This window comes from Vanacampus margaritifer, chromosome 15 (genome assembly GCF_051991255.1).
Source record: "Vanacampus margaritifer isolate UIUO_Vmar chromosome 15, RoL_Vmar_1.0, whole genome shotgun sequence".
NCBI classification, from domain to species: Eukaryota; Metazoa; Chordata; class Actinopteri; order Syngnathiformes; family Syngnathidae; genus Vanacampus; species Vanacampus margaritifer.
In genome coordinates this window covers 16,496,639-16,521,707 of record NC_135446.1, presented here as the reverse complement: position 1 = coordinate 16,521,707, position 25,069 = coordinate 16,496,639, and the positions used below count along the sequence as shown (strand labels likewise).

Below are 25,069 nucleotides of genomic sequence, written 5' to 3'. Positions count from 1 at the left end.
CACCTCGTCATTATTCGAATCGACAGGAACACCAGGTAAACTGCTGACTTCATATAAACTATTCTTTTGTTAATCTCGTAAACCAAATGCTAATGTTATGCTACTGCAGGGTTTCTGTGGGTCATTAAAAAAAACATTATGCAAGTCACTGGTGACTTGTAATTTACAATAAAAAAAAATGACCTGGAGTCCATGAGTTGCTTCATGTTGCTCCGAATTTGAAAAGAAAAATGTCATGTTTCTATCACCAACATCCAACATGAAACTCTAATGCCACCTAGAGGCAGAAAACTAGCTCAATACAAATTTGTGATTCAATGTTTCACACCCCTATATATGTGGTAACCATATTTGTCTACCTATATGCTAATAAAAGTATGAAAATCTTGAAAATATATATTTTATTGTACATTCAAAACAGATTTATCATGCGGTTAACGATTAGTCGTGAGTTAACGATGAAAATTATGTGATTAGAATTGTAATGGACTGTGATTGCGTGTATGTGTATATACGTGTATATGCAGTATGAAGTTGCATTTTTTTTTTTAAACTGCATTAAAAAGGATTAAATTAGGTTTTATGATACCTGCAGAAACGTGATGAGAACCCAAGTTACAATGCCAGCTAAGCTAAGGCTAACTGGTGCTAATGGTTCATCCCAATATCATTTTAAAAGTTACTGAGCAATACTGTATATGATCACTACGCTAGTTTTAAGCATGTTCTGAACCTTTTATTTACAGTATTTACCTTTCATTTTATACAGCCTAAATGGTCAAGTACGCGCACACATCAATTTGTCATGTTTTTATTTGCTTTAGGCTACACCCAAGTTAGCATTGCTAATGCGAATCTGTTTTAATAAATAATCACTTTTCTCCGTATTTCTACATTTAGTAGTTATCTCATAGAATGATTTTATGATATGACTTTCTTTTCTTTTTTAATTAATCAAATTGCATCCTGTTTCCACAGGGACAAAGGATGAAAATGGGTTGACGTACAGCAGCAACTAAAGGGGCCTAATTCGCAAAGGTCGCTAATTAAGACGCAATCGTCATTCGCGTACCAACGTGCACAATGCGCGCGCACGCTCAAAGTGAGCGCGCGCACGCTCAAAGTGAGCGCGCGCCTCCGTGTGTAACAGCGATGACATCAGAGAAGCCAACAAGGTGCAAAAGCAGAATCGGCGCTGTCTGGCATCTTCGGCGACTCCGCTTTTACGGCGCTGTCAAATTTGCGTCTCCCGTTTTGCGCCACCGTCTCTTTGGCAGCAGCAGGAAGAAGGACGCCGCGTGACTTTGTGTTTTTTTTTTTTCACTCCGCGCAGAATGACGGAGCCGGCCGAGGAACCGTGAGCTCCAAGAGGCGGACTCGACGATGCCCGTTTGCCGCAGGCGCCGCCATCGTGTAACCGGACACCGACTTGCGGCGGATGGGGTGACCGAGGCGACCGAGCCCGCTGCTCCACCCGGGAGGAGGTCCCTGCCTTCGGACGCGGCCGCCGCCTGTGCCCGCTTGTAGAAGGGGGGAGGAGGAGGCGAGGAGCGGCAGGAGGGAAGATGCGGACGGAGGAGGAGAGTGCCGCCGCACAAGAGCCCATTTTGGAGGAAGGGTCAGGACGAGAGCAGGTAAGGACGCCGATAAGTTGCGCACTCACCTTTCGGCGGACGCCGTGTCATTGAAAAGCGAAGCGGATCGTCACTGGGTCAAGGACACTCGTGCACGTAAATGATGCAGTCGATGCCAGCAGCAGACAAAATGATTATTAAACACATTCACGTATGCAATCAACCCTTCAATGTTGTTGACATATTTGGCCTTCGAGACATATTCGCCCAAAAAGTTGAGATTTGAGCTTTTTCGCTAAACATAAATGTATTAAGTAATAGTTATGCTGTAAGAAATGAATATTGGCTAGCGGTCATGCTCTCCTCCTTTTTCAATCTGTTCCAGCCCCCCCCCCCCCATAAAACCCATTTGTCGTGTTTTTGTTTTGAATAATACAGCACAATGTCATATAGTAGGCTACTTGATAAAACACAATAACTAGAGCTGCAACTTTAACTATAGTTTTAACAACAGATTAATCTGGGGATTAATCGATGTATTGGATTTTAAAAAAAAGTGTAAATAGCCATCCTTTTATTAAAAAACAGGACATTATTTTAAATTGACAGTGCACAAACATAAACTAATTATGATTCAGTTTCAAGTTTGATCCGTAATCAGAAAAATAGGCAAAAAATGTTGATTATTGTTTTCCAAAGTAAAAGCAGATGTTTTAATTTGATTCAACACAAGGCCTGCTTTCATGGAGGACTACAGAAATCTGATAATGGTTACTGTTTAAATTACAATTTTAAATTGAAAAGGTATCTAAACGTTTAGTTGATTATCGATTAATTTGATAATCAATTAGTTGTCAATTCATTGATTTGTCATTGCACATATAGTATTAATAGGATTTAAAGCATGAAACAGTTTTTCCATCAAGGTTTGACTACGTACATCCAATTCAGTCTGCTGCTCCTTCTGGCCACCAGGAGGCAGCACTGTGTAATACAGTCATGCAGACGTGAATGAAGAAGAATAGACTTTTTCTACTCGACTACTCCTTATTAAGTTGCTGTATTAGGAGTGATTTTTCAAGGGGAATGAAGAAAATATGCCTGTAAATTTTGTTATTTCAAATATCGATGCTAGTGTCAATGGCATTTTCCATTCATTTTAGCATTAAGCTAGCCGGTCCCAAAGTAATGTAGCTTGCTTGTTTTAATTGTTTTTTTTTACCGTAAACTTCAACTGGGAGGTGCCGTAAACATCTAGAAAGATTTTTTTTTTTTTAAATGTTCACTATTTGTCAAAGTGCTGCTTTATTTTAAATGTAAAATGTAAACGTTGTAGCCTATATTTAAATGCTCCATTTCACTCAGTACATTCACTCTTTCGCTCACCATCTTGCGAGTGCAGCCGTAATGCATCGGATCGAGTGTGCCGCCATTACCCTCACTTCCTGTTTTGGGCTGGCGCAGCGTGGACTATATGGCCTCATCCTCCCAACGTTCCACTCAAGCACTTATCTCATTTACCTTTAGTCAATAGTCAGCTGCTAAAGTGCAGTAAAGTCGTTCATTCGTTTTATTACAGTTCGTGTCATGACTGCAAGCATGGTTGCGCTCTAACCAAAAAAATGAACATGACGTCCTTCTACGCCGCTAGCAATTTGCGCAACGGTTAACAATCACCCAACGCTCGCCCCCCCCCCCCTTTCAATGCATTGCAAACCTCCTCGGCAGCCCATTTTCCAGATCCTCACTTCATTGGCAGCCCACACGCCGGGATTTGCTAATTATAGCCGCGCCAGTCACACCTCAGCAGCGGAATCGCATGGAGATGGAGAGAGTGAATGTCGCTTAACCGTAATAACGGCCCGCGTGGACTACGCTTGAAAACCAGGTGTAGGCCTCACATTATGTGGACAAAGCAGTCAATCTTTATCTAATAACCTGACAAAAACATTGAACTAAAATGCATCTTACTCATCAGAGATCCTGATGACGATGAAGTGTTTATGAAATGAACCTGAACAGGTTTTGCTCTGACCGACCAAAGTATGGGAACATTTGAGGCCACTATGAGAACAACTTTGAAATCTGATTGGTTAAAAAGTTAAATGGGCCAGCACTACCGATTCTCAAGCCCCTGGGCAGATTAGAGCTACATGGCAACGCACAGAGGCTGAAATCTGATTGGACGAAATAGCTCACATCCACGTAAATGTACTTGGGTTGTGTTACTAAATGAGAAGAGACTCAAAATGTAACACAATTTCATAGGAAAAAAATCATTTTAACTCATTCACTGCCATTGACGGTTATAGACGTCAAATATTCATTTTAACTTTTTCTATTAGTTTAACATTTTTTCCCACTTTTGTTAACAAGAGTATGAAAACCTTTTTTTTATTGTACATTTAGAACAGATATAAAATTTGTGATAAATCATGAGTTAACTCGTGAAGTCATGCAATTAATTCCAATAATTGTAATTAAACGCATGACTTCAATTATTATACATTTAGAACAGATATAAAATTTGTGATAAATCATGAGTTAACTCGTGAAGTCATGCAATTAATTACGATTAATTGTAATTAATTGCATGACTTCAATAGTTAACTCACGATTAATCATAATTTTTATATCTGTTCTAAATGTATAATAAAAAAAAATTCTAGGTTTTCATACTCTTGTTAACAAAAGTGGAAAAAAATGGTTAACTAATAGAAATAGTTCAAATTAATTTTTGACGTCAATAGCCGTCAGTGGCAGTAAATAAGTTAATTTAGCTTGTAAATGTGGCTTTTTAGACAAATCCCACAACCATTCCTCTCAATCTTGCCTGTGACACTCCCACTCCAATCCACTTAGAGGACAGATGTAGCAGGATGTAGCAGCGATGGGTGAGGACTTCTAGGAGGGAGAGTGAACTCTTAGAAAGAAAAAGGAAGGGGGGGGGAGGAGGAGGAGGAGGAAGGAAATTCGAAGGAAGGAGAGTGATTACATAAGCAAAGGTAGGAGGGTGTACAGATAAGACAAGTCAGTCCAATGGGATCTGACAGAATGATTTTAAATAGGCCTTAGCCAAGAGACGATAGCTTGTCGGCGTGTGCCCTTCGAGTGCGCTCGTAAACGCCAGACGCGAGTGTCTAAAGAGCCGCGTTGTGCTCGACGTCCTCCAGAGCAGCCCGGTCCACTCAAAACATCTCGAAGCATCCTTCAAGCGACTAAATTATTCACGTGCATCGCGATGCCGGACTCCAAGGGTGCAAGTGAGGCCGTGTGCACTTAGCCAAGCATTAACTGTGTACGTGTGTGTGTAAATTGTGTGTGTGATACATTCAGGGTGGTAATGCATCCGTTTCGGTCACAACCACACGCTTACACCCTACGAAATGTGACACCCTTTACCAAGCAGGAAGGTCGTATAATTGTTAGGGGCGTAACAAAAGCGGGTTTGAAATCAGTTTTGATTGAAATCGTGTCAAATTCAACCAAATTGTGTGGACGGGTAAACGACCAATCACGGCTGAGCATGCGAACATCACATGACCAAGCAGCAAGTGGCAAAATGGCCGCCGACGGAGACGGATACATACGAAAATGTGATTGGACGAACGCGTGTCTGTGTCTCCGTCTCCGCAGCAACGTCCGATCCAGCAGTCTGTGGCGTCGTCCCTGTGCCGGGAGTCCCACTGGAAGTGCCTCCTCCTGACCCTCCTGATGTACGGCTGCTTCGCCACGCTCATCTGGTGCGCCCTGTGCCGCGTGCCCGTGCTCAGCTCGTCGCCGGTGCGCGTGACCACCGCCGACGGCAACTCCACCTCGGCCGCCTACTACAATGACGTGCAGCGCTTGGAGAGTCCGTGCTCCAGCGGCTACCTCTACATCCCGCTGGCCTTTTTGGCAATGCTTTACGTGGTCTACCTGGTGGAGTGTTGGCACTGCTTCTCGAAGACGGCCATGTTGGCTCACGCCGAATTCCAGGTTTGCTCAAGGCACATCTGTTTGTTGCTAAAAGATGGGCGAAGAGTGAAACCAGATAGACGTTTGTTTGTATACAATTTTTTTTTTATTGAGAAAATAAAAGTCTCATTTAAAGGGATAATGTGTTAGTTTTAGCATTTGAGACACAACAATATCATCTATAAAATACACGCACACAAAAATAAAATTGCAACAAAATTGCTACGTTTTTCAGAGATGTAAAAATAATCATATGAATAATTTTGATTGAATATGATTAAATGAGGCTTGTTGAAAGTAAATTAACTCATTTACTGCCATTGACGCCTATAAACGTCAAAAATTTATTTTCAATTCTATTTCTATTATTTAAACTTTTTTTCCCCACTTTTGTTAACAAGATTATGAAAACCTAGACATTTTTTTAAATCTTTTTTTTTTAAGAAAAAAAAAAGATTATTGAAAATTAGGGTCGTCAGCCGATTAAAATTTTTAATTGTAATTAATCGCATGACTTCAATAGTTAACACTCGAATAATCAAGCATTTTATATGTGTTCTAAATGTACAATATTTTTTTTCTAGGTTTTCATACTCTTGTTAACAAAAGTGGAAAAAAATGTTAAACTAATAGAAATAGTTCAAATGAATTTTTGACGTCTATAGCCGTCAATGGCGGTGAATTAAGTAAAAAAAAATAATCTGCCAAATCATTCACTCTAAAAACAGTTGGGTCAAAAGTAACCCAATTATGGATCCAAAATGGACTGATCCACATCATGGGTCAATTTGACCCAACTTTTATGGAGGTTTTATACAAAATGACCCAATATTTTGATCCAGGGAAAGAATCTGACTAATATTTAGGAGTTATTTTACACTAAAAGACCCATTTCTTGACTCAAAGTTGAGTCAAATTGACCCAAGTAGAGGATCGGTCCATTGTTGGCCCATAGTTGGGTTAATTTTTTAGAGTGTTGATAAGGTTTACTTAAAAAAATATTTATGTTAAATACTTTATTTAATTAAAGAAAAATATTTTAATATACTGTATACAAAACAATTATATTTTTTTCCCAGATGTTGTACCAGGTGTTGAGATGGTACAGCTTAAGTTTGTAGTCAATCGGGTTAACCGTCTAGGACAAGGAGGCAGAAGTATGACCCTTGTAAATGTGCAAAAAAATGGGTCAAAATTGGATATTCAAATACTCATCGCTCACTTGCTATTCATTTTCACTTGGCTTGGGTAGGTGGGGCTCCCTCTAGTGGTACATGAAAATATCACTGAATTAAATGTTCAAGATGTGTATGTTATTTTGATTTCCACAATTTTTACTTGAGTACTACAAATATTTCTGTGTGATACACCCCCCCCCCACACACACACATGTATTTAATTTTAATGTTCAAGTTGTGTATAATTTTTTAGAACAATATTAACTCATTCACGGCTATAGATGTCAAAAATTCATTTAAACAATTTCTATTAGTTTAACTTTTTTTTTCACTTTTGTTAACAAGAGTAGGAAAACCTATACTTTTTTATTGTACATTTAGAACAGATATAAAATTTGTGATTAGATGTGAGTTAACTAGTGGTCATGCAATTAATTATGATTACAAATTTTAATCGCCTGACACCTCAAATTTTTAATAATGTTTTCTTTTCTTTTTTTTTTTTAAATTCATTCATTGCCATTGACAGCTATAGATGGCCAAAAATAATTGTAACTATTTCTTATTAGTTTAACATTTTTTCCTCTTTTGTTAACAAGAGTATGAAAACCTATAAAAAAATTTATTGTACATTTAGAACAGATATAGAATTTGTGATTAATCATGAGTCAATTAGTGAAGTCATGCGTTAAATTACAATTAAAAATGTTAATCGCCTGTTGCCCCTAGTTTTTTTTATAATCATTTTATTTTATTAATTTATGGCAGTGAATGAGTTAAGTGTACTTTAAAAAAAAACAACTTAATTTTGGTTATTATTATTGTACTTTTATATTTTTGACGTCGTATTTAGTGTAAAAAGAAGAGATCGCGTTTCCCTGAAAAATGACTAAGACCAAGTGTTTTTGTTTTTTTTTGTCCGCATGCAGGATGTCTATGAGCGAGTGCAGCGGCTCCAGCAGGCCACGCCCTGCATCTGGTGGAAGGCCATCAGTTATCATTATGTGAGGAGAACCAGGCAGGTGACAAGATACCGCAACGGAGACGCGTACACAACCACACAGGTGAGGGATGTGGCTCCCTCTAGTGGTCACCAAAATAATCCGTGTATTAAACTGCATAATGTTACAGTGGCTTGACATTTTATTTTATACGGTACAGTACATTTGTATTTAACTTTGCTATTTGTTTTGCAATTAAGGAACTTTTCTTTTTTCTTTTCCAGGTGTACCATGAACGGGTCAACACTCATGCCTCCAGCTCAGAGTTTGACTACGCCCGTTACGGCGTCAAAGACGTGTCCAAGGAGCTGCTGGATCTGCAGTTGCACTCGGCGGTTCGCCTCCGCTTCACCAAGTGCTTCAGGTGAGGCTCGCTTTCTATTCATTTGTTGCGATTTCTTGTGAATGCTGACCAATTTTTCGCACCCTCAGCTTCTCCAGCGCACGTGCTGAAGCTGCCTATCTCACACAGGTAAGTGACAAGGGGAAAAGCAAAGGTGGGGGTTGGAGTCATGTGACTTGACTTAAATTCTACTTTCTGCCCCAAGCGAGCTCGCTTCTTCGGCGAGAACGAGGGCCTGGACGACTACATGGAGGCCAGGGAGGGCATGCACCTGAAGAACGTGGATTTCCGCGAACACATCCTGGCATTCCCGGACCCCGCCCACCAGCCGTGGTTTTCCAGGTACAGGGTGTTCTGGCTGGCCTCGGCTTTCCTGCTTTCGTGGCCGCTGCGCGTGGTTTCTGAGTACCGCACGGCCTACGTGCACTACCACGTGGAGAAGCTGTTCGGGGAGGACGAGGATCCCGGCGGAGGGGGCGGTTGTGGCACCGGCGGGCCGGGAGCGGGCGGGAGAGGGGAAGGGGAGACCGAGAACGGAGGGGTGGGAATCGGGATGACCGGGTCCAGCTACAGAGCCATCTCCCGGGTCAACACGGTGGACATGACAGAACTGGAGTGGCACATCCGCTGTAACCAACAGATGGTTCCCAGTTACTCCGAGGCCATCCTCATGGACTTGGACACGAGCGGGGGGACGAACCCGGCCGCTTACACGCCCGTGTCCGGGCCCCCGGGCACCACCCCCAACCTGGAGGGGAACCGGCCTCCCCTGGCCCTGCCTGTGGTGTTCAACTCGACTTACCTCCTCCAGAGCTGCCCCCGATGTCGACGGACCAGCTCCAGCTCCAGTCTGCCCTCCCGACTGAGGGCGCCCATGGGAACCACGGCCCTGCTCAACGCCACCGTGGCGGGCTTGAGGGCGGCCGGGCACGGCGGGGGCGGGATCGGGGGACGGCTGGTGCTCAGCCGAAGCGGGTTCTCCTTAGGGAGGCTCGGAGGAGGGAGACAGAACAGCCTGCTGCATTCGCGCAGCATGGGCGGAGGCCTGGCGGGAAGTCGGGAGGACGGAGCAGGAAGCGGAGCCGGGGGAGGGGGCGCGGGCGGGTTCCTGGGTTTGGGATCCAGGCAGGACGACGAGGAAACCCGAGGCGTGCTGGAGGGCGAAGGCGATGAGGATGACGAGCAGGAGGAGGAGGTGGAGGAGAGGAGGGGGGAAGATGGCGGCAGAGAGAGGGACGAAGACGGCGAGCAAGATGGAGGCGTGGTTGAGAGGGATCGCCCACCTTCTTACCAGGATGCCTTCTTCTTCCCTGTGCTTATTATCCACGGGGACGAGAGCTGCCATGCCGGCGACCGCCTCTAAACCTCCAAAACATTTTGGGATGGCACAGGTTGTGTTTGGAATCACTCACTCATTCACTACTTCATCTGCTGAGATTAAAATTGACCCCACACAAAATGTTTTGTAGTTGCTGATAGATGCCAGCAGGTGGCAGAGGAGCACTTTTTTTTTGTTAAGACAACAACATACACACACAAAAACTGGGTTGTTTTCCTAACCCACTAGTTGTAGAGCAGATTGGGTTACTTTTACCCAAGGTTGGGTAAGGTTAATTATTTTTGACCCAGCAGATTGTGTTGAGCTGAAACTGATCGCCATTTTGGATGGGTACCGGGTAATCAAATTCTTTGTAGTTGTAACTCATCACTATGGGTAGTTTTTACCTCTTTTTGGATCAAAATCTTGACCCAATGTGCTGAGTCAAATCAACCCAGTGCATGAGATATAAAAAAAATAATAATAATAATTGTTTCTCTCCCTTTTGGACCGAGTGCTGGGTTAGCCATTTCACCTATTTTAGGTTACTTTTAACCCAGCGTTTTTAAAAAGTAAGCCAACCAAAAATGTGCTTTTTTACGTTTTATATTCCCCCATTAGTGTAAACACGCCATTGTGATTAATATTTGTTTGTGGAATATGAGTTAAGAAGCAAAATCCGTTTTATCCATCTCATGGGGCGGCCATTTTGTCACTTGCTGTCAACATGTGACAGTCATATCTGACCTGTGATTGGTCGTTACCTGCGTTGAGCAACTGTGATGTCATTTTCAGTTGATAGAATGTTACAAAATGGTCGCCCTCTGAGATGGAACAAAATGGGTACGGTTAGCTGCTTAATTCATATACAATTAATCAGAATGCCGCATTTAGACTACAGTGTGGGGTTGACTTCCTCTTTAACCCCACTTTTGTTAACAAGAGTATGAAAACCTAGAAAAAAATTATTGTACATTTAGAACAGATATAAAATTTGTGATTAATTGTGAGTTAACTAGTGAAGTCATGCAATAAATTAAGAACAAATTTAATCGCCTGACGCCCCTATTTTTTAATAATCTTTTCTTCTTTCTTTAAAAAAAAAAAGTATTTTTATTTTTTGTTTTTAATCTTTTTTTTTTTTTTAAAGAAAAGATTATTAAAAAATTAGGGGGCGTCAGGCGATTATTTTTTTAAAATCATAATTAATCGCATGACTTCACTAGTTAACTCACGATTAATCACAAATTTTATATCTGTTCTAAATGTACAGTAAAAAAAAATCTAGGTTTTCATACTCTTGTTAACAAAAATGGGGAAAAAAATGTTAAACTAATATAAATAGTTCAAATGAATTTTTGACGTCTATAGCCGTCAATGGCAGTGAATGGGTTAAGAGTGTATAACCAAAGCAATAGTTTTTTATTTACATTTCACCTGAGCACAAATGCATTTTTTTCAGCAAATAATAGTGGATAGCACAAAGGGTAAAAAAAACAAAAACAAATGCAGAGAGTGATTCCAAACACATCCACAGAGATAAAACTATGCAAGAACAGGAGTAGGAGGGGAAACCATCTACTACTATATTGTGACCCGCAGTCCAGTTCTTCCACACCAAACTGATCCAGGCATGCCTTTCATGAACCTTGCATTGTGCACTGACGGAACACAAAAGCATCTTCTGGGGGGAAAAAAATGTTCCAAACTCACTCCTCCTTCCTCAATTTGGAGGAAAATTTAGAACGCTCGAGAACAAGTTAGCACATCACCTGCTAAGCTGTTTGGATCACCCCCCTCCGTCCCCCCCGCTCCACCTATATGTAAAGCACACACACGCGTGTAACACCGTGTGCAAAAGGACACAATGAATAATGAGCAACATGAAGATGAGCTGCACAAAGGACTCGAATCAGCCACTATGAGATGAAATCTGACATGAGAATTGTTTTGTTTTTAACAACTGTGCATCATCCATCCATCAGAAGAACACAAACTATTTTTTATTATTATATGATTGTACTGATGGGAAGCACTTATACAATACAATACCGTATTCTATCTATAATCTATTCTGTGCATATGCTGTAACCACTTGGCCACTTAAACGCAACCACGCTTTGACATTTCTATGCGAGCCACGGCTCCAAAACATGGACTCAGTCAGTGTTCGCGCTTCTTTTCTATTTACCGACAGTGTGGAGGTCGTCCGAACGCCTTTGCAGGTGTTTCCGCACACTCGCGCGCACTCTCCGAAAGCATGGAAATGTCCTCCTACGTTGCCTTGATGTCTGCCACCGCTTCAACCTGGCATCTTTTGTGACATCCGCTTCCGTTCTTGACACCCAAAGAAGCCCGGAAAAAAAAGTGGATGCACTGTATCATGACGAGACATAAGGATGTTTGAGGTATCTCAAATATTTCATGACGGAGGAGGCTGATGAAACTCGTGAAAAGAGAGTTGTGTTCACTAGAGGGCGGCAAAGATCTAAAAAGCACTTTTAAGGGGAGTGAGGCTGCAGTTACTCAGACAGGGTAGAACAGATTCTGACATTATGGAAAGTCATTTGAGCATTTTTTTCTCTCTCTGTGTGTGTAGCCCTTCAGCCTTCACACATGCTTATTTTTCATTCCTCACACTTTTGACATGCACCTCTTTCCACATAATTCAGCCGATTCATGTAATTCAAATTTAAACGTATTCCAAAAAGTCACGCCATAGGGGCTAGTATTTTTCTAATTCCAAACATTCACGGTTTTCCCAAAAGTAAACATTTTGTTTTTTACCCCCAAAATTCACCATGTATTTCCTTCTTTTTTTTTGAGAGAGAGAGAGAGAGCTCAGTATTGTTCATTCGGTAATTTTACCGATTTGACATGTCATCATCATTGCTACACCCCCCCCCCCCCCGTTTATTTCCAATGGCGCCGAATTTCCCCCAAGAATTGTTTATCTTTCATTCCAATGGCACATTCGACATTAGGTCGCCATTTGAATTCTAAATCATTCAGCGCAATCTTGACAGAATTAAACATTTTCACCATTAAAATTCCCAGAAAAGATCCCGTTCAATGACATGATGTACAAAACAGGCTCACAAAAACAAACAGCAATGACATAATTAAATAGAAAGTGAAGCATTGTTTTTTTTTTATTTTTTATTTTTTTTATCGCTGCTCCTTTTAGTGTTCAAAATGGCCACCTGGGGACAGTATAATACAAACATACGGTACATGGAGACGCTCAAAACTCCGGAGTATGTTTGATGTTTTGCATTGTTTGTTAGCATTAAGCTAACAGACTCAAATAGGGCAAAGTTTTGTTGTATGTTCTGTTCATTTTGATCAACAATAATAAACGTCTCGAATAATCGTTTTTTTTTAAGAACTGTTCAAATTAAAGTGATTTGTAATGCTCAAATGGCTTTCCATTGACATCCATTTTAAAGTCCATGTACTAGTAGGACAACTTTGGCATACTAGTAGGACAATTACAAGTTATAAGTGAGACAACTGCATGCTACTAGTACTACTAGTAATATTTATATATATAAAATAATAACAATAAATAACCTACTGGCACTTCAGGGGTAGTACTAGTAGCCCACAGACATCAACTAGTGCCCGGTTCTTTTGCACACAGTGAAGATGAAGCACGTCGTTTGTCTTTGGCAGCTGATCAACACCACAAATAAAATAAAAAAAAAAGCACTGTGACGTCACTGAGGTGTAAGACAGCAGGTCTGACGGAAAAAGCAATCATGTGACGCGTTCTTCAAAATCACAGCGATGTATTTTTTATAATCTTGAATGAGACTGCCACCTATGTGACCAATGCAAGGTTAGCATATTGTAAAGAGTCAGACACAAAACGAGCAAGGGGGGAATTGAATAGAATCAAATAACCTGCAGCAATATGCGCTAAATGGTCTAAAGATTGCCGTGAGGGCGTTCTTGTGATCACATGATCATTCGGTGGTGACATGACACTGTTAACGGATCATGACAATAAACGTGCAGGATGCAAATAAAGTCTGCTTCATAAAACGTCGTCCTTTGGTGTTCATGCTATTTATCATTTCAAGATTGTGTGTGTGTATGTATATATATATATATAATTCACGATTAATCGCAAATTTTATATCTGTTCTAAATGTACAGTAAAATATTTTTTCTAAGTTTTCATACTCTTTTTAACATAAAAGCGGGAAAAAAATTACACGACTAGATAAATGGTTGCATCTTTTACACTAATGAATTAACTCTTGAATTGACAAGAAATAACTGGCAAAAAAATTATACCTCAATTATAACTCAAATGAACGGTTCCACGCCGGGAAAAAAAACTTTTATTGGAATAACTTGATCGTGACTTTTTCCTTCTACTCTCTAATGACCACGTGGAACCACACTGCCCCCTAAGTGGCCAAATCGGGTACAACATGAACAGCGCTCCCAATAAAGGCATACACAAACGAAGGTAAGACAGTATAAAATAATTTAAATAAAAGCGATTTTGGGACATTTAAAATCGATTCTGAATTGTACTAAATGAGAATCGCGATTCTAATGCGAATTGATTTTTTGGCACACTCTTAATAAATATATATATATATATATATATATTGATTGTGGTGGTTTAAATCCACATGAAGGCCAATCTACAAAATCCACAGGCTGCCCCTGGTGTTGTTTAACGGAATCGTATAAGCTCCATGTGATGCGATTTGAAGCTCCCGTCACTCGATAGTCTCGTCTCCCGCACATTTTGGGGACAAGGACGGTGGAAAACATGTGTAATGACTTATTCCGGCTGGCTTGACTCTAGCCAGTCCCAGATTGGTTGCAGATGGCAGGCAAAGCAGTAGTTCCTTGGTGCAAGTCTCCCCCCACCCCGACCCCCCCCCACCCCCTTCGCTTTGTGAGTCCCACTGGACTCCCAAGTTACAGTACTAAAAGGTGCAAATAAAATGCCTGAATGCACCTGAAGTGGCGGCTCAGAGAGTAGGATACTGTTTAGCAGGTTGTTTGCATTTGCAAGATGAAAATAGGGCAATTACTGCTTTTTCAATTATTTATAAGCTTTAATAACGCCAGTCACTTTTGGAAGTTTAATCTCTGTGAAATATTCATGGCTTTGAAATTGAACAGTTCCAGGCTGCGGGCTCCTATTGTAATCCCCCCCCCTCCCCCCAACCCCCTTCCTCCCTTGTGTTTGTTTTATAGCGACAAGTCGTGAATGTGGTTTCTGGTTTGGAGAAAGCGAGAGAGGCTGTGTGATGTGTGTTCACGCTGACAAAAGCAAAGCGCTGATCAACTCTGTCATACGCTCTGTGGACAAAGGTATGTACAGTACACGAGTCAATATCACCATTAGGTAAATGTAAACATTGTTTTATTCTCAAGTTCACTTTTTTTTTTTGTTTAAATATAAATAAGCATTCAACCAGCAAAGTACTTTGAACTTGCTGACAGGGTGGGCAATGACAGAGTGGACATTTTGACTTATGTTATTTCTATTAGTTCAACATATTTTTCCATTTAATTTCATTTTTTATGAAAACTAAATTTATAACAGATATAAAATGTATGATTAATTGTGAGTCAACTATTAAAGTCATGCAATTAATTACGATTAAAACATTTAATTCGCCCTTTTTAGGGGCGTCAGGCGATTAAAATTTTTAATTGTAACTAATCCGATTAATCACTAATTTTATATCTGTTCTAAATTTGCAATAAAAAAAGTCTAGGTTTTCATACCCTTGTTAGCAAAAGTGGGAAAAAATGTTAAACTAATAGAAATAGTCCAAATGAATTTTTGACGTCTATAGCCGTCAATAGCAGTAAATGAGTTAAATAAGCACACGGTGGATCTCAGCGATTGAATGTCATATCAACTCGTACGCTATTTCACGATGACAGGGTGGATACGTTAAACTTGACAACATCCAAGCGCATGGATTCAAGCGTAGATATTTATTCTTGCAACTACCCACTGTTTTAGCCTTCATTGCGCAAAGTTAAAATGCCGGTTGTAATGTCACTGAAAACATCCGAGACTAAAGGGTGACAGGGTGGACAACCATTTCGGAGACACATGCTAAAATGTTTATTATGATTATGAAGGAAAAAAAATGAACAGGCATGAACAAACAGCAAAATACTGTATGTGAACTTACTGACAGGGTGGAGATGACAGGGTGGATATTTTGGGCTAATATGAGCACATGGTGGACCTTGACTTGGCAATATAATTCACTTAGAAAGCTGACTGAGAGTTCTTTATATCAGTGTTTCTCTTGAAGGAAAAACAAAAATGCTCGTCTAATCACTAAAACATGTGTGGGTTTCTTAAAGGGACAATTACCCCCGAATGTCATGGTGGACAGCAATTTCAATCCGTACACATCATTTGCGACAATATGACGTTTTTGTTGGGCGCCTCGGAAATGTTTCCTTGATGGGAAAATGAACAAATGATGTTAGAGTTCCATTACCTGCTTTAGCCACTTCCCATCATTCCTGCACTTGCCTACTGTGCTACCTTTTGTATCCACACTCCCAACAACAGTAATCTCTCTGTCAGAGCAAGGCCAATTTGCTAACAGCGTACTGAGTGACAGACTGGGGGCAAGATCAGGGTAATTATGAAATTAGACATCTTCCCCTTTTCAGACCAAACATATCATTTAGGGAGTAATCGGAGCCGCATCTCAGCCTTGCACGCTCATGGCTTTGATTTACACACGAGCGGTTCAATACGAACCACGTGGTCGCACATTTGCAAAGAGTGGCTTTTATATTCCAGCGTTAGCATCAATGCAGATCCAAATCCAGCATCAATATTTCTTTGTAGGATATGATGAGATGCCGCTCACTTATGTGAGTAAAGACATCCTGGATAAATCCCATCATGCCCTGCGTGCAGTTTCCAAGCAACACAGGCAGTCATGGCTGAATTACAATATTACACCGTTCCCAGTCCTCTGAATTACTTCTTGGCTGCTAGGAATGCATTAGCGAACAGCAGAGGTCCATAACAGACCCAACAGGTGTACTGTGTATATATACACACAAAGCTTTATATTATGATGATGGGTGGATGCAGCAGAGGAGCGCAGTGAGCTATTATCCGCCTTATGTTTATTTACGAGCAGCACAACTGCTGAATGGCTTTTTTTGCAGGTGCCGCATCAATTCGATTTGGTATTAAAAGAACAGCGGGCGCAATCGGCCGGTCTGCAGCACAAGCACTCCCGAGTGGTTTTGGCCAGGATGGGGAGTGTCAGTCGGTGTCTTTTTGACGTAGTGGCGCAAGGATGAAGCCGACTTGAGGAGGTGGGGGTGGACTGACGGGCACTGCGCCGGTGTTTTTCTGGGTTGCCGTGGCAACCGCAGCATGTATTGTCCTTAAATGACCAATGGGACTGCAATGGTCAACAATTGTTTTTCAGTGGCTGTATATTAAAGCGCCCACCATTTTGTGTTCCATGCTATAAGCCATTTGAGCTTTTCTTCCATATTCTAGTTCACTCTTTGCCCTCACAAGTAGAACTGCTGATTTATTAGTAACATTATTTTTTTCATTACTACACTTTCTGCATATTAGCTCATCAGCTCCTTCAGTAGACGGGCCAAATGTACGTAAAACTTCCCGACTATAAATTTACTGTTAGTTGTTCTGTCTCTGGAATTTCCCGACAAACAAGCAGGGATAGACCAAATGGTGCAAAAACAGGCAAACCAATTGAGTTCTGTGTCTAGTACTAAATGTTGAAATGTAGCGTACACAAGTGCCCTGTAGTCACGTGGGCGGGCCAATTTGTATTTATCAAGCTCCTCTGCGCGACTGAGAGCACATGCTAGCATCTTGATAGGAGTGCAGAGTCCATGTAAATGCCAAGTGGCACTCGGCCATTTTTGTTGCCAGGCGGTGAAATGTTAAATAAGGACACAACGTGTGTTTGGACTGGTGATCAACACAAAGGAGCACAGGGTAGAGGACACAATCGCTACGGTGTCAAACTCATTTTCATGGCGGCTCACTTTGTAGTTATGGGTTTCCTTTCTAGGGTCTTTATGACTGAATCATAAATGTTTAATCACCTCATATATATACTGGAACAATTTGTAGTGTGGCATCGCGCCACTGGGTGGCGCTTCCTTGTTTTTGTTGTGCATATGCAGCACTTTTTTGTTTTGGCCATCACTGTATTTGACTCCGTGGACATGTCCACTGCTTTTGTTTCCCTTTTAATAAAGTGAGCCTGTGGACTTCCAATTCCTTTGTTACATTTACTTGAGTAACTTTTTGAGAAAAAATGAACTTCCAAGAGTAGTTTTACCGCACACTACTTTTTACTTGAGTAAAATTATTTTTGAAGTAACACTACTCTAACTTGAGTAAAATTTTGGGCTACTCTACCCACCGCATGTTACAATACATCAGTGATTCTCAAAATGTGGTACATGGTACACTCTTCTTGATTGAAAAATAATAATAAAAAAAAAAATCAAATTCAATAACTAAAATAAAACGGCGCGCCTGCTCTCGCCCACAGGCTTTAAGTTTGACACCTGTGCAATCAACCGCCAAGCAATTTTGTTGCCGTTGCTATATTTGTATGCTTATTGTGCTCTAAACTGAATAATTCAGTTTCCCCCTCTGGAGCAGTTCACAGCTAATTAACAAAGAAGCGTGGTGCCAGGGCCCACTAGTCACTAGTGGATGTGACGCAGGTTCTGTGAGTGATTCAGCCGGCGCGTGAAGCAGGGGACCGATCCGTCTCGTATTTATTGACAGTACTGCTGCGCTGACGCCCCAAATCACAGATGCATCATGGCTTGATTAATTGGAGTCTAGCGGATCAGTTAATGAAACTGCAGAGATAAAATAAATAAATAAATAAATAAACACCCACATTGATGACTCCTGCCAATGGGCCATTCAACCGGAGCTGCCACAGTCCAAAAATGTCTGGTCTGTCTTCTCTATGCACTTCTTTGACTCCCCGTCTGATCAAACCAGCTCCGTCTGCACTCTCGCTCTCAATTAGCACTGTTGTTAGGGGAGATAAATACATCTGCTACAGCTGCAACACTGTCCAAATTTCCCCGGAGGGGCAATCCTCAATGAGCCGATGCTTCAGAGAAAGTTTGGAGAGAAGATGAGGATGAAAAGGCAGGCTTTTATACAACAGGAACAGCTGATAGCTTTAGAGCTTTAGTTAGATTCATAATTACTTGGGTTGTGTAAACACGGTTATGTCTTTGCAATCGTGATTCAGTGATGGAAAAGTATTAACATCATTGAAGACCAGCTTGCTGGCCCTGGGAGGACAAATCTGAAATCTGATTGAAGGAACAGCCCATATTGATAAAATAGTAAACATTACATGGACAAGCACTGTTGATTCTGAAAGCCCCGGGCAGATTACATTGGCATGGCAACACAGGCTGAAATCTGATTGGACAAAAAAACCCATTTCCATTGAACATAACTTTAGTATTGCACTTTTATTTGGAGTCAGCCAGCTAGAAACTTGCGAGGAAGTGAATGAGCAATGAGCTGTATGAAGTTGACCAGCTGCAATGTTTAGCAATCTCAAAAGAAAAAAAGAAAGGAAAGTAAATTAAAGAGAGCTTGGAGGCACTTATTGGCCTCATGGGAACTTATTGCTGTGCCCTTTTTAGCAGAGTTGAGGATCAATGGCAGAAGCTGATGAAGCCATCAATCTTGAGCACAATGAGCCAGGAATTAATGGAAGCAACAAGAATGCATTACAATTTGGAGCCACGCGGTGCACGTCATTGCATAAGGATGGATGGATGGATGGATAGATGAATGAACGGAAAATAGGTTTAAAGGATTGCCCAGCATTTGTCCCTTCAGCAAAAGATAGTTAATCAAATCAAGTGGCTGGAATCTGCCATCTCTTCATTTCCACGGGGTGCACATAAACAAGGCAGATTGAATTACCGGCCGTCTTTCCAAGTCGTGCAGCAGATCAATTAGAAGCAAAGGTTTGGGGACGGCCAATTGGCTAATTTCTCTAACTCTCATATCTGATGACTTATTGAGTCACATTGCACGTTGAAAGTGAATCTCGAGTGCGGACTTGATCAACTCCACGTTAACATGCAATCAACGTGAAGTTTTGCCCATTACAAGCAGCATTTTAATTTTTTTTAGTGTGTCTTCACATAGATTAATATCACTGTTAATAAAATATAATTAAAAATAATTTGAGTAAGTTAGTGATTTTGGAAGTGTGTATCAAACTTGTAGCCCTTTGCATTAATTAATTTAGTGTTCTTACATCTGCATTGGTCTGAGACTACGATGATTGTGGAAGAGCATAAGGTCAGCCATGTTAGCTCTGACTATTAGCCCTTGTCTGAACGGCGCTACCGTTACACAGGCGCAAAGTGGAGCTCCATCTTTGTCGCTAAAAACTGTGCGTTAATGAAAACTTTATTCGTTAAACAAAAATCAACGACATCACGACATTGGTCTCACTTCACAATAGTTTTTAACTATATATCTAAAGACGGAAATCTCTGGCTACGATATCATGCTATGCTACAAGATGTCATCCCACAACAACAACAACAACCAGATTGAGAGAAATACTTAGTAGTATTGTGTGTGTGTGGCTCAATAAGATATTTTTTGCTTATCAGAAAGTTATTTTGTAACAATTGTTATTTTTTTAAGATGTAAAACGTATCTTTTACAAAAGCAATACAATGGGCGTGGCGTTGTTTGCTCAGGACCAATAGGAGCTGTTTATTTTTCCGGGTGGGCGGGCTCAACGGACCAGCAGGTTTGCGTGCGCTTCTCTTGCCTCTGCCGCTCTGTCTCCGTCTCTCTCCGCGTTGCGTTGAGGCAACTGTAAGCGGAGTAACAGTAAATCAGACCTCGCAGCCGGAGCAGTGAAACCGAAAACCTGTAAACCTCGTCGCTGTATTTTTGGCCGCTGACAGGCGCGACTGAGACCCCGGCGCTGTCTTTCCTTCCTCGGCTGGAACCACCAAGAAAGAGACTTGTCCGGCGAGAGCGACGCGGCCAAGCGTTTTCCGCCTACTTTCTGCTCGAGCTCAATATTCTTTCACATTGGAAATGTCCGAAAACAAGCCGAATGACGAGCCCAAGTTATCGACGACGGACAGGGTGGTGAAATGTGAGTACTCTGTTTGCTCTTTGACATTTCCCCCCCACCCCCCGCCTCGAGTGGATTCACGCTCGAGATGGTTGGCTGGCTGTGGAGGAAGAAGGGTGTTAGCCGAGAGGTGACGGCGGCTCCGTACGAGGAAGTGAGCCTCACTCCTAGTGGGTAGACACAAACGGGCTCCGTATGAGCCATATTTACCTTTTCACCAGCCACCATTGCAGCCTGCAAGTACGACACATTGTGCATTCAACCTGAGGGCGAGTTGGAAGCTCATTTAGCATGCACCAACAACCATAGTTTTTACTAGAGCTTATTTTCTCACCCTACCGTTGCTTGTTTTTTTAAAAAAATATATTTACACTGATCCTGTCTGTGTTTGACATTCCACCTTTGCAATCTAGCAGAAGAACGCAATAAAGATCACAATCGGTTTGTGCGCACAGAAGCAATGCAGCCAGTTGCATGCGAGTTTTCCTCTCATGCTGACAAGGATTAACACACACACACACACACACACCAATCCCCATCCCCTCCCCATTTCTGCCTTGTTTTTTTAGCCACAAACTGAGTGTGACGTGCCACACTTTGCTACAATCTGCCCTACAAGAGGGGATTGTGTGTGTACAGTATCTAACCCGCTCACTTGACAACAAGCAGCAGTTGGGAAGAAAAAAGAGGCTTCAAACTGATTAGTTCCACTCCAAATTTGAGTTTGTTGTCAAAGTAGACTAAATTAAACGTGTGTTGACATACTACTAAACAAGGCAAAACACTAATGAATAGCACCTGTGTTGCGGTAATGGAAGGCATATTCTTTATCATCTGCAGAGAAAGACGGTTATTTCAGCAGCATACTGAGGTGCTTTGAACGTCTTCATGCACAGTACAACTGTCTTATACTGCCCCCAGTACAATGTCAGTTGAATTGATGCAACAACAAAAAAACGCGGGGGAAAAAAGTTCTATAGGATAGACTCATTTGAGAAAAACAAATAAGCCCCGTCATGAAAAGTGTGTTGGATTTTTCAGTTGAAAACATTCCAAATTTTTCCACCTCTGAACGTCAAAGGGACAGACACATCATGTCTCGGTTGCTTTTTTCCTTGTGAATATTTCAAAAGATCACCCCCCACGACAGACTCCAGCAACTTGAAAGCTAATTAAAAATAGATGTGACAAGTATGGCTTTTGAAGAGATTTAACAGTATATTCAAGATGCTTTGACGAGATGTTTTCCCGTGTCACGTGTTTGTTTTCTAGCTACTTGGGCACCCGGAATTGTTGACTCCATTTGGAAAAGCGTGTGTTTCGTTTATTGTGACAACACAGGTGCTTTTGCTTTGTGTGTACAAAGCAGCTCTCCAAAATTCCTCCAGGCTAAAGGTGTGAAGTTCCTTGTTTGTCCGCCACCTATCTGGCCCCGCTGCAAGCTTTCTTTCGGTCCAACTCTGAATCCATTTGGCACTGCTCAGTAGCCTCGTGACTGAGAATGCAACAAGCAGCTTTTTGCATCATCTGTTCGTTTCTTGCTTGTGTCCCTTCCTGTTAGTTGAGTTGCTCAAGATGTATTCATCACTATGAGGTGGAGCGCAGGAAACCGCACAATTTGACCTTCCCAGTGATGTGCTTTTGATGAGATCCAATCTTATATTTGGAAAAAATTGTTACGTTTGGGGCGAAACTCATATATAAACTCAATATAAAATAACAATAATAATAATAAAACTAAAAAAACTAACCCCCCCAAACCCCCCTGCTCTAATCAATTAGAACTATCTGATAAAAAACAAACAAAATAAAGTCAAAACAATTTAACCAAATATTAAAAATAAAATAAAAATAATACAAAAAAAAACATTTTCCAAAAAAAACCCCAAAACAAACCTGCTCTAAAAACTAATTTGAACTAGCTGACCAAAAACAAAAGTGAAAACAATTTAACCAAAATATTTAAAAAAAAACAAAAACAAAAAAAAAGCTGCTCTAAAAACTAACTAGAACTAGCTGATTTCAAAAAAAGTCAAAACAATTTAACCAAACTTTTTTTTTTTTAATACTAAAACTAAAAACCCCACAAACCATCCCCCCCCAAATAAAAACTAACTAAATAAACAAAAACAAACCTGCTCTAAAAACTAATTAGAACTAGCTGATTAAAATAACAAAAATAAAAGTAATTTTTTTTTTTTACCAAATATTAAAATAAAATAAAATAACAACAAAAACAAAAAAACCCAAACCATTTTAACCCCCTCCCAAAAAAAACATGAACAAAACTCCTCTAAAAACTAATTAGAACTAGCTGGTAAAAACAAACAAAAGTCAAAATAATTTAACCAAATATTAAAAAATTAAATTCAATAAATACAAAAAAAACTCATTAAAAAAACCCTCTAAAAACTAATTAGAACTAGCTGATAAAACAAAAACCATTTCCCCCAAAATAAAATAAAAAAAACACGAAAACAAACTTGCTCTAAAACTAATTAAAACTGATAAAAACAAAAGCAAAGGTCAAAACATTTAAAAAGTCGCTATAATGAAGAACCCAAAACTAACTGATGTATAGTGACTTTTATCCTAATAACTGCTCCCTTCAACTAAATCTGGATGCTAAACACGCATTTGGCAGTTGCCGCATTCCAAATGGCAGCAATGGTGTTTTTCTGTTAAGGCGCACCGGGGTCCGCATCACCACGAGCAGAGCCAAATCACATGTGACAATTTGACTTTTGCCGGGAGCCCACCTGGCGCGTGCGTGTCGGTGCGTGTGTTTGAGAGCTCACGGTGCTGACTGCAGCAGTGAGTGAAAACCGGCAGCCAACCGCAGTCATTTTTAGCCCAGAACGTGAACGAGAGCCACGTATTTGATCCTCATCATCAGCGGACGCCTCTACTTGTGTGTCTAGCACCTAGTGCATATTTGTATTCTGTCTTTTAGCTTAAAATAGATTCTGAAAGTGTATTTATAGTTAGAAGTGGACTGGGATTACTTTGGGATGTATTCGCATTGCGATTGATCCTCCATTTTTTTCCTCCTCCGCCAAGAGAGGCTTACCATAGCATTTTGTACTGACATTTAACCCGGAAGCAGTGGTTCTTAACCTGGGTTCCATTGTACCCCAGGGGTTCGGCGGAGCTCTAGACACACATCCGACTCAAATGGTTTGTGATAACACGCCCCACTTGGCCCTCATTGGCTGCAGGTGGTCATGCTGCATTGTTTAGGTGCTGCAGGGAATTTGCTGAGTAGTTGACTTGGGGCTGTGAATTTTGAATTATTGTAATCCTACATACTAATAACTATGTCGAGCAAAAAAGAAAAAGTGGTCGGACAAATGTGCAATATGAATTCACAAGTATAAATGAAGGTATGGTGTTCCACAGGGCTCAATTCTGGGGCCTCTGTTGTTTTCATTGTATGTTGAATTTGGGGGGGGGTATTATTCAATAATTAAATAAGGGTTCGGTGAATGCAACAGAATAACCAGAATAATATCATACGCTACACACTTGCTAATTGCTCATGCTACGCAAGCAAAAATTGTGCATTCATGGTACTTTCACAGCGTCGGAAACTTTGGTTTTCTTCGATAAGGTTTTAAGGGGGAAATAATCGGACATTTGGCCCAATGTTTGAAGGTCAATTATATAATTTAACCATTTAATCGGTTGGGCCCTATTAAGAAGCACTGGTCTAAAGTAATTAGGATGGAAGCAACCGTAGATATGCGTTTGTTTAATAATGAAAATGGAAATGCGACTCAATCAATACGACTTTGGATTTGACACTTCTCGTGTCCCATAATTGGTACCGACATGAAAGACACTGACAACTTCTCACTTGCGTCAATGTGTTGTGAAGGTGCATCTTTCTCAAACCTTTGCCGCTCATTAGATTAAGGAGGAATTAGGCTCTGTTGTGGATTTAGGGCATGGCAAAGCGACGGATTTGACCAGATTAAGCTCCATATAGGGGGATAAAGGCGGCTCGGCTCTGAGGTTGTAATCCGACTCTGTGCATGACGCTTGCTAATTCACGTGAATGAACGAACGCGTGGCGACAAAAAGCCGAAGGAGCGGTTTGTGGAATGACGAGATGAAGATTGAATGCGCGCTTCTGACATCTGCGATTGTCTTCGCCGCAGACGCAACCCTCGGCAACTTTCATCTCATGGCCGCGAGACATTAACATGCCTCGTTTTTTTTTTTTGTGAGCGTGTAGAAGGGAGACAATATTGGCGTGTCAGTAGATGCCTCTGTCTCGTAGTCCGCCTGTCAATCAAGACGATGTGTGTGTACAGTACAGTACAGTACACCACGCCGAAGTGCACTTTTGGGCAGAGGAGAGGCTTAACCCGTCAACCGCCGGCTAGCGGGTTCAAGTCCTAGTAGTAAATCTGTTTCCTCACCTGACGGGATAGGCGCTGGTTTAATGCGGTTGTGTGGATTTGTGCGCTCACACTTTGGGTTACGGCTGTCAATCTCAGGGTTGTAGTAAGTTAGGTAAAGGTAAATTCC

At 41.1% G+C, this 25,069-nt stretch overlaps 2 protein-coding genes across 4 annotated transcripts in view; both read left to right on the top strand.

Moving 5' to 3' along the window:
- Positions 1-78: 78 nt before the first annotated feature.
- On the top strand, positions 79-10,428 carry LOC144035058 (transmembrane protein 151B-like). The gene is made up of 6 exons (XM_077544416.1): positions 79-1,634; positions 5,211-5,552; positions 7,639-7,773; positions 7,935-8,074; positions 8,143-8,182; positions 8,259-10,428. The coding sequence occupies exons 1-6, from the start codon at positions 1,566-1,568 to the stop codon at positions 9,414-9,416; spliced, it is 1,884 nt and encodes a 627-aa protein (XP_077400542.1). The 5' UTR covers positions 79-1,565; the 3' UTR covers positions 9,417-10,428.
- Positions 10,429-20,202: 9,774 nt separating this feature from the next.
- Positions 20,203-25,069, top strand: part of LOC144034866 (protein phosphatase 3 catalytic subunit alpha) — a 48,234-nt gene continuing 43,367 nt past the window's right edge. For 2 of the 3 annotated variants that reach the window (XM_077543970.1, XM_077543969.1), the window contains exon 1: positions 20,204-20,557. In XM_077543970.1, coding sequence (XP_077400096.1) covers positions 20,497-20,557 — 61 coding nt within the window. In that variant the 5' untranslated portion in view covers positions 20,204-20,496. Of the gene's footprint in view, positions 20,558-25,069 lie in introns of all 3 variants that reach the window. The other variant, XM_077543971.1, reaches the window with a different exon arrangement.